General features: G+C 36.8%; 1 protein-coding gene across 1 annotated transcript in view; it reads right to left on the bottom strand.

Moving 5' to 3' along the window:
* Positions 1 to 7,288: 7,288 nt before the first annotated feature.
* The window catches only part of sdccag8 (serologically defined colon cancer antigen 8), a 54,983-nt gene continuing 52,175 nt past the window's right edge, over positions 7,289 to 10,096 (bottom strand). Inside the window, exons 17-18 of the mRNA XM_015398225.1 lie at positions 7,807 to 7,933; positions 7,289 to 7,588 (exon numbers count right to left, since the gene is read on the bottom strand). Of these exons, the coding sequence (XP_015253711.1) occupies positions 7,550 to 7,588; positions 7,807 to 7,933 (166 nt within the window). The 3' untranslated portion in view covers positions 7,289 to 7,549. The remainder of the gene's footprint in view (positions 7,589 to 7,806; positions 7,934 to 10,096) is intronic.

Here is a 10,096-nt window from a genome sequence, read left to right as displayed (position 1 = left end):
GTAAAAAAAAAAAAAAATGAAATGGAAAATGCAAACACTTATTTAGATGCTAGCCGACGCGTTTTCAGGTAGTGTTCGTCTCCGTGCGACAGAGATACAGCATTTTACGTCGTCGAAACCCAAACTGCCATAGCGGGTTGTATCTCAGGCTTTTGCAAACACAGACTCAGATGTGCGTTTTGTGTCGTCAGCTCAGCGATCCCGGGATGGACTGAGCAGCCTTCATCGGTGGACGCTCTTCATGTTGTCAAGCAGGATTTGACTCAGGTGCTGCTCAGTGCACGTCATGTCGTTGCTGCTATTTCAACCTCGTCTACAGGTACTACTCCTCCTACCACCTTCTACTGCTACTACTGAACTCCGGTGCTACAGCTACTCGCCGAGCGTTACCAAAGCGCCAGCAAGACACCCGTACTACCATCTATGCTCGTACAGCTGCTACTTTACTGTGCTGCTCTTAAATGTCATCTCTGAGGTTTCCACAGATGATGGCATGCGCTCCGTCGGTGCGCGCCTTTGTGTCGAAGGTCCAGTCATCATGTGTTTGCCTCAAAGCTCAGCAGGTCAAGCAGATGAAGCTCCGGCAGATAAATAATTAGCTTTACTACACCGCCCAGACTGATTGGAAGAAATCAGCCGGTGGGAATGTTTCCTAAACCCCACTTTTCCTTCCTGCTTTTATTTCAATCTACCTTAAACCAACAAAAGGGAAAAAAAAACAAAAACAAAAAAAACAACTTAACTGAAACGGTACTTTGTTTAAAGGAGAAAAAGCTTTACTGTGACATGCGGTGATCATGGCTTTGAGATTCGCACGGCTGTACCTCTTGGTGTCAGGGCCCAGAATGTCAGATAGGAAAAGGGACTGTTACGACAGGAGAGGAGTCAAACAAAAAAAAAAAAAATGCAATATTAATAATTTATAATGTGATCACTTACGATGTAGTGAGGTAACAGCTTATCTACTGTTTGCTGCAAGTTTCTAAAGAAGGATTTTAAAACAACGCAGTCTGTGAGGAAGTAAACACAGTTTACAAGAATCACAGCAGTTGCTATAATATATATATATATAAATATATATATATGTTCTATTTATTGCTCTACACATTGGTTTTATATTTAACCTTTTCTATTGTTATTACATTATTAAAAAAGTATGTTATTTCTTAAGATTGAGAAAAATGTTGCACCTCAAGAAACTAAAAATGGCTGAAGAATGTAGGAGGGAAAGCAGATAGCCTTCCTGCTCCATTTTTATTTTTATTGCGTGTTGTTCTGTGACCAAAATGTGACGGCCTGAGGCGACGGCACGCTGAAGACTGTTTATTGGTTAAATGTAAACAAAACCTGAATGGTCCTGATATTTTTTGGGGTTCTGGGTGAGGTAGAGTTAAAAAAGGAAAGTGAAGAGGAAGTGGAAGTGGAATAAGCAGGAGAACAAGGATGGAGAGTGGAGAGCAACTCGTAAGTGTGTGGATGATTGCTTTGTGTTTTAATCTAAAGGGCTGAGATGCACCTGCAAGTCGGGTGGTCGAGTTAATCAGACCATTTTTGGAGTGACCAGACAAGTGGTAAACACAAAGAATACAGTTTCTTTTCCAAGTAGTGAATGCATCATACGTAAGCACCTCATATGGAAGTTATTACTGAATGAAAAAGTTAAATTTAGTTGTTTGTAAGGATTAGTGAGACATTTGAAAGGAAATCAGACAAAGTTTAAAGCTGTTCTACATTAAGAAATGACTACACCTCAGTCCTGTTACCACAACAGTGACAGGATTCATCAGTTGTCATTGATTAAGTTCCTTAAAAAGAGGGAACAACTAACATTGGGGAGGATTTGTTATAGAGACAAAAAACTAATTGATTAGGACCTCAGCCATAAATATCAAGAGTCCCACATTGGTTTGCCCCTGCTTTAGGCCTTAAAAAGGGGTTAAGACATCAAGAATAGGTTTATTCATAACTTTTTTCAAATTGTTGGACTTTAAGAGAACAGCTTCAGACATTCAATGTTCTGTTTATTGCCGAGAAGGGATTTATGAGGTATTACAGCGTAACAACAATAAACTCAACGGCCCAGCTAGTCCCTAATAAACCTAAGGATTTAGCATATCTGTTAGGAGGATTCTTCATGACTATCTTTTTTTGTTGATGTTTATAAATGGATATTGAACAGGATTTGGCTTCAAAGAGCTACATAATTTAATTCGTAGTTGACTGAATCATGAGGATAAATTTGAAGTGCAAAAACCTTTTGATTTTATTCATCACAAATCATAAGAGTCTTGATACTTCTAAAAGGGTCTGCAGGAGCTGATGTTTTACAAGTGCTAACCGCTAATATAAGAAGTGTCTGTCTGCTCTTAAGTTTGGTAGTACTTTTTGCTCCCTTTGTCCCCAAATACTGTAATTTAAAACCAATTCCCAGTCAATTCAGTTTATTTATATAGTACCTATTAAAACACGTCATCTAAAGGCACTTTACAGAGACAATTCAACCAGATCATACAGTCAGATTGCTTCAAAGTTTTCTATCTAAGGAAAACAGGTTGATTGCATCGACTCATTGACTTGAAGGCAATCCCTCATACCAAGCATGCTTGTAGCGACAGTAGAGAGGAAAAACTCATTTTAACAGGAAGAAACCTCCAGCAGAACCAGGTTCAGTGTGAGTGGCCATCTGCTGAGAAAAACAGAGAGAGCATAATCTTTGCGATTACACTAACAAATACTGCAGAGTGGGAGAATAGAGATAGAAAAAAAGAGTCCAGCAGTCTAAGCCTATAGCAGCATCACTATAGAGCTGGCACTGGGATAACACAAGCCATTCTAACTATAACCTTTAAAAAAAAAGGAAAGTTTTAAGCCTACCCTTAAAAGTAGACAGGGTGTCTGCCTCGCGGACTAAAACTGGTAGTAATGGAGCCTCCCATTCTACTTTTAGAAATTCTAGGAACCACTAGTAAACCTGCTGATTTAGAGCAAAGTGCTCTGTTGGGAACATAAGGAACAATCAGATCTCTGATATAAGAGGGACCTTGGCCATTTAAGGCTTTATATGTGAGAAGGAGGATTTTAAATTCCATTCTGGATTTAACAGGGAGACTTTGAAGTAAAGGTGGGTTGGGGAGATATGATCTCTCTTTTTAATTTTCATCAGAACTCTGGCTGCAGCATTTTGGATCAGCTGAAGGCTTTTAACTGCAGTTTGTGGGCTTCCTGATAGTAAAGAATTACAATAGTCCAGCCTTGAAGTAACAAATGCATGGACTAGTTTCTCAGCATCACCCCTGGACAGGAGTTTTAAAAAATTTTCAATCTTCCGCAGATGAAAGAAGGAAATTCTAGAATCCTCTTCGATATGGGATTTAAATGACAGGTCCTGATAAAAAAAAACAACATCAAGATTTTTAACTTTATTATCAATTTTATCCCATCCAAATGAAGTGAGTGACTAATCAGCTTATTTGTCAAAGACTCTGGTCCAAAGACCATAACTTCTGTTTTGTCTGCATTCAGGAGCAGAAAGTTAAGAGTCATCCAGGTTTTTATGTCTTCAAGACATGCCTGTAATCTGTGTAATGGGTTAGCTTCATCTGGATTTATAGACAGATATAGCTGGGTATCATCAGCATAACAGTGAAAATTAATCCCATGCTGTCTAATAATTCTACCAACTGGGAGCATATATATGTAGTAAAGAGAATTGGTCCTAGCACTGATCCCTGTGGTACTCCACAGGTAACCTTTGAACATCAGGAAGATGGATTGGATATACTGTAGGTCTGTAACTGACCAAGTCATCTGGGTCAAGAGACAGTTACTTAAATAAAGGTTTAATTACAACAACCAAAACAGCCTTTGGTACATATCCCTTTAACAGGTAGATTAATCACATCTAAAATAGCGGAGGGAAACTTTGCCTCTGACCCTGATATAACAGATGACAACACTTATTGCTGGAAACATATATTTTGAACACTGGTATTTGTATTCTTGGTTTAAATGTCAACTGGCCCCAAACCTCAGATCTGTGTAGCTGCAGTCTTCATTCCGTGCCGTCGCCTCTCTCCGGTCTGGACTCTGTATGTCTGTAATTGTTGCATCTTTGTGTCCTTCAGACACTGTTTAAGAATTTTCCCCTTGATTTCTTCGTCTCCAAAGCCTTATGGTTTCACTTCACTCACAAGGTCAGAAAAGGCCAAACTTCACCCAAAGGAAACCCTGTTGTGTTTTAGCATCTGGCTTACGGACAAGAGTATCGGGGATGTGATCCGATGATGATCAGAGAAAACTATTCCAGTGTGTTTATTATTTGAATGTCTGAATAACTTGAATTTGTTTTCTATTTAATTTATTTGTTCACTTTTTTTTTCTGAATGGGCCTTTAGCAGTATGGAGGGGTTGTAGTAATGTTTAAAGTTTCTATTTTTATTTTTTTCTTTGTTTAAAGATATGTGTGTTAAACAACCTCCTCCCTGTTTTTCCGCTGCTCTTATGTCCACATGCTTTACTGTTGCACTACCATTAAACTACAAATAGCTAGAAAAAATAAAAACATGCTTTATGGTAGAAAGTTCAGAAAAAGGACGCTGCTGGCCTGCATGCTGTAGCTCTCATCTGCCCATCAGCCCTGAGTCAGAGTGGCGCTCAGAACTCCGATGAAAAATACTTGTGTGTGTGATCGACGGGGCCTGTCAGGCAGGGAAGTCCAAATCCCACCCAGCTGGCACCCCTGACAGGCTCAAGGAAGCGCTCTCAAGTATCTGGAAGGGTTTCAGCTTTGATTTGACTCAGGTCGGCTGAGGAGTTCTGGCTGGATGTGCACATGTTGCGCCAATAACCATTAGAAACCCGAGTTCAATAAATTCCAGCTTTGTAGCTTTGGACACAGCACTTTCGCATTCATCACTTTTGATACGATCCAGAGGAATTTGATTCAGCCCCACTTTGAAGCGAGATTTTTTTAGCTCCTTTTTTTATGTTTTTAAAGAAAACGGATGAAATCTCCAGATAAAACCTTTGGCTTAGGCATGGGTCCGATGTATAGATTAGACAGACTTGGCTGGAGTGAACAGATGTTGGTGTAGCTCATCGATCGCTGGTTTTCCTTCCAGTGAATTCTGGGTCAGACTCAATGAAAGCAGCTTTTCTCTTCTTTTTTTTTCAGTAAATGAGCCGAGATGACGAAGCTTACTTATTAATATTAAACAGTGTGGGGTTTTCCCTGACCGACAGTGAATCACACGTGGCAGACGTCTTAGAAAGTCAGTTTCTGCCTCCTCGCAGCTTTCACAGGATTCATCATCATCATCATCGTATGAAACAGCGTGTGAAATCTGGGACGCTATACTGATGGCGTTCACTCTTAAAGCTGCTACTGCTACATCTACAGAGCCGTCTCATTTGTTGACATCAGCCAGACATTCCCCAAAGCTTTCTGTCAAAAAGGAAAAAAAAAAAGTTACATCTCTTAAGAGATACAACTTCATTTCGGCAGCAGATCCCTCCTCAGTTTACCTCGTTAACATGATTCCTACACGATAACAAGCATGAGATTCATTCATTTAGAAACAGCAAACATGTATAAATATTTCAACGGCGTTTCAATTACTCACTGTAGCTGAACAGCAGAAGAGGAAAAGGCTGTGGTTCTGCTCTGAGGTGATGTTTGAATCTAAGAAAGGACACAGCAGCAGAGATCAAACAGCCTTTATGTCAGGATGAGAGAACAACGCATTACCATCAACATGGAGCTGTTTTTTTTATTTATTCTGTACATCCTTAGTATTTTTACACATAAGATGTATAAAATAGGGATGCACATTATTTTCCTTACAGACGGCTTCAATAAAGCACTATGTCAATCTGCTGCTGAGTTGATTCGTATTTACTGTTCGATCTGCAATTATGGCACAATACATCTCAAAGCTTATTGTTTTTATTCATGAGGAGCAAAAATGTTGACCCCTGCAGGATTTTTCTATTCTGTTTCTATAATAATAAAAAAAAAAAAAAAAAAAAACGAATTTCCTGGTGTTAAGTCACTCAAAAGTCCATCCTTATTCCTCTAGGATAAGTTATTAATTCCTGTACTGTTAATCTACCCGTTTAAAAAAATATTTATGAAAATATTTTTATTTTCTAACTCCATATGTCTCAATGTAATAAACATTTTCAATGAAAACCAAAATTTTAGGAGCAAAAGAATAGAGTGCAGAATGTAACATAAAGTGCCTCTTCTACTTTCCTGATTGAGAAAGAACACGCTTCATTGGTGTTGCATGTTACACATAATCGTTGTCATTGCTGGGGAGCAAACGATCCTCTAGTGAAATCCTCTGATCCTCTACTGATTATAGGCCCAAACTGTGTAAATGTGTGCAAATTAAAATTATACTTGATTCAGTTTTGTTCTTCTGTTTTTGGCAGGTTATCTTTTCCAACTGTTTAAATTAAACCTTTACTCTGTATTGTTAAAAATGCTAGAAAGTGTCCTTATAAAGTTGGTAAAAACTTATGATAGTAGTTTATATTTTTCTGCTAAAACTAAAAGAACATTATTCCAATTGAACTTTATGTTAAAGCTGGAATTTCCTTCATATTGTAGACTTATAAAGCTAAGCTTAAAGGGGAGCTTCATGTTCTGTCAATCTATATTATGGATCCAATTTATTGTGTTACTTAGTTGGCCCTGATGCTTTTTCCAATTACTGCTTCATTTAAAACCAAAAATAATGTAAATTTTCTTCTAATTCAACAGCAAATAGACATTATTTAAAATATAATGTAAAATGAAAAATAGATATGGAAAGAAGAGGCTTTGTAAATAATTAGCCAAAGGTCACATTTAGATCTTTTGTACTTTGTTTTTAGAGTAAAAACAAGACCATATCTCAGCAAATGATTAATATCCTGCAAGGGTTGGATGACCTGCTACTGCTACATTGCCTGCTCCTTGTTTTAATATGACTCTTTGATAATTTAGCTCATTACATGTTTTCCTGTGGATTAAATTCACAAAGGCTTTCTCCCGCCATATTAATCCAGACATTGAAGTCACTACAAGTTTAGCTGGACTGTGTCAGGACTCTCAGACTGGTTCATCTAAAGAAGACTGCAGCAAACAACATGGCCGCAGTCCTTTACTCTTTTATTGAAGTCATTGTATGGATCAGTAATAGAGTTTATTATTCCTAAAGCAAGAGAAAAGAGTTGAAATTTTGAAAAATAATTTTAATTTTGACAATGACATTTCAACAGAAACACAAATACAAACTTTATTTCATAGAATGAATGGTCCTATAAATCCTTTAAACAACTCATGAATAAAACAAATATGTATATCAAGAACATTTAAAACTATTTTTCTCAGAGTTTTACTAATATTTGAAGCACGATAGGCTTCTGTAACCATGAAACATCATTCAGAGTGAAAGTGACATAAAATGCCTGCTGATGGGGAAGAGATTGGAAATACACTTTGCTTTGTTTTAAAAAAGTTTTACAGAGGAAAAGTCCAGGATGAAGATGAGGAATGATGAATTCATGCACTCAGGGGTTCATTTCTCCTCGGGTTTGGTAACTAAAAAGAGAAAATAAACAACTTCAGTACCAGCACACCTGCTTGTGACATCAGATAACGGTGCTAAGCAGAAAACTTTCCCACAAATCTACAACCAGCGGAATTCATCAGCTGAAACGAGACAGCCTCCCCCCCCCACTCGGAGGGAAAACGGCTCCAGATTTATTTGGTAAGTAAACACTTTGTCACAAGCTCCTCTGGTGTCCTTGTGTTTGTACCTCTACTCGTAGCTGCTGCATCTCCTCGCTGAGCGCGTTTCTTTCCTGCATCAGCTGGCTCTGTTTGGCCAGGAGCTCACACACCTGCTGCGCGCTGCTCTGACAGTGCCGGTCCAACTGCTGCAGCCTGAAACACACAAATACACACACTGAGTGAAAGTGATGGAGAATAAGCAGCTCTCTTGGCTAATAAAAAATCAAATGTAAATATTGAATCTTGGATTAGAGATTCTAATTTCACTGGACTTTGTTTGGATCTAAAACCAACACTGTTCACATGGATATGATGACACTGTTATGGAAATAACCAGGATGGAGGCCAGATGTGATTGTTCTGGATCCCATTTCTTGAAGGTGTTCTTGGAATGTAGAGAGATTATTGGATGGACCTCATGGTGAATTAGGAGAATGTTCTGGCCATCTAAGTAAGGTCTTATTTGCTTAAGGGGACGTCTTCAGGTTTGGGGATAAATATTTCAATCAGACCTGAACTTCAACAAACAATCAAAGCTGAGGAATCAAAACGATTTTAAAGATCCTGGAGGAGAAGTTGTTTGGAAGATCAAAACCATAATTTCATAGTGTTAAATAATGGAAAAATAAAAAATTACTTTAATGCCTCATATGCTGCTGGTTATATCCTGCATCCATCGACCTTATGGACCAAGAGAGTCAATGAAAAAGAAAAACAACCAATGTTTCCTCTAAGCTCCGTGTTTGCGCGGTTGCACCCAGCTTGCAAATTCTCAGCACATAAGAAAATGTATGTAGCGCTTAAAATTCAACAAACTGTAAATCAGACCAATGCTTTTTTTCTGCATCATTTTGAATCCATGTATCGTTTGCTTTTCAACTTAAAACCAATACGAGAAACGACTGTGAATCCAACAAAAAGAATATGTGGAGGCGATCCAAGATATTTATCAGTCTAAGCTCCCAGAACAGTTAAACTCAGTCCTGCCATCCAACATGCAACATTTTTCATTCAAGTAAATGAAGGAAAAACAAACGGGGTCAATCAGCACATTGTAAGTATATATGGTGGCTGCAGCACTTAGATGTGAGGCGCTACAGCAGATCTCACATCTTGTGCATATTTTTGCTACAGTACATTTCAAGCATCCACTGCTGATTATGAAAGATTTAACATTTCATTTAATACGATTTCTTATTTATGGATGTTAATCATTAAATGCTTATATCATTATATAATTTTGTTTAGTAGAAATACAAATAGTTACAGGTATTTATACTGTATCACAAGCTTCTGCATTCATTTCATTGTGGAAAATGTGAATCTTTTAATGTGAACAAAAAGTCTGAAAAGTTTAACGTCTCATTTCTTCCAAAGCAGGACTCTTACATATAATATACTTTTCATTTTAAGTTCAAAGTAAACTAACAGGCAACCCTAACCCTAACATGCATTTGGAAATCCAAATATTTCGCAATTGCAGATTTTAAAATATTGTAGAGGAATTGTTAATTGTTAATAATGAATTTGTCCAGCTATTAATAAATGTTGCAGTTTGATTATATATTTTCAAAGGAACCAGAAGGGTCATAAAAATTAAACATTTTAAGAAAATCCTCGGTGGCCAGAAGGGTCACACAAATACTACACAGAGAGGATAAAATAAAATTCATCATTTCAAAATAGGATTTAAAAATATGTTTTCAAATTGCAGTATTTAATAAAGGATTAATAAAAAATTTACAAGTCCTCTCTTCCTATAATAAATCAATTTAAAATTTGCAATTACAAAATGCTTTTTACATTATATTTTTAAATCTATAATCAAAACTTTAAATTCTATTATTCTCTTTTGTACGGAAGAGGATTAGGGCCACTGGAAAAAAAAAAAAAGTTTACTGATTTTAAAATTTTATTTCAGTTTAGTATGGGAAAAAGTCAGAATTCTGACTTTTTTCTCAGAATTCTGACTTTAATCTCAGAATTCTTAATTTTTTTTCTCAGAATTATGACAGTTTTTTCATAATTTTGACTTTAATCTCAGAATTCTAACTTTTTTATTGTCAGAATTCAGTCAGAATTCTGAGATAAAAGTCAGAATTCTGACTTTTTTCTCAGAATTCTGACTTTAATCTCAGAATTTTTAATTTTTTTTCTCAGAATTATGACAGTTTTTTCATAATTTTGACTTTAATCTCAGAATTCTAACTTTTTTATTGTCAGAATTCAGTCAGAATTCTGAGATAAAAGTCAGAATTCTGACTTTTTTCTCAGAATTCTGACTTTAATCTCAGAATTTTTAATTTTTTTTCTCAG

The sequence above is a fragment of the Cyprinodon variegatus genome, unplaced genomic scaffold, assembly GCF_000732505.1.
Source record: "Cyprinodon variegatus isolate N-32 unplaced genomic scaffold, C_variegatus-1.0 Scaffold919, whole genome shotgun sequence".
In the NCBI taxonomy this organism is placed as follows: domain Eukaryota; kingdom Metazoa; phylum Chordata; class Actinopteri; order Cyprinodontiformes; family Cyprinodontidae; genus Cyprinodon; species Cyprinodon variegatus.
The sequence above is the reverse complement of the archived record's forward strand: the minus strand, read 5'-3'. Positions and strand labels throughout refer to the sequence as shown.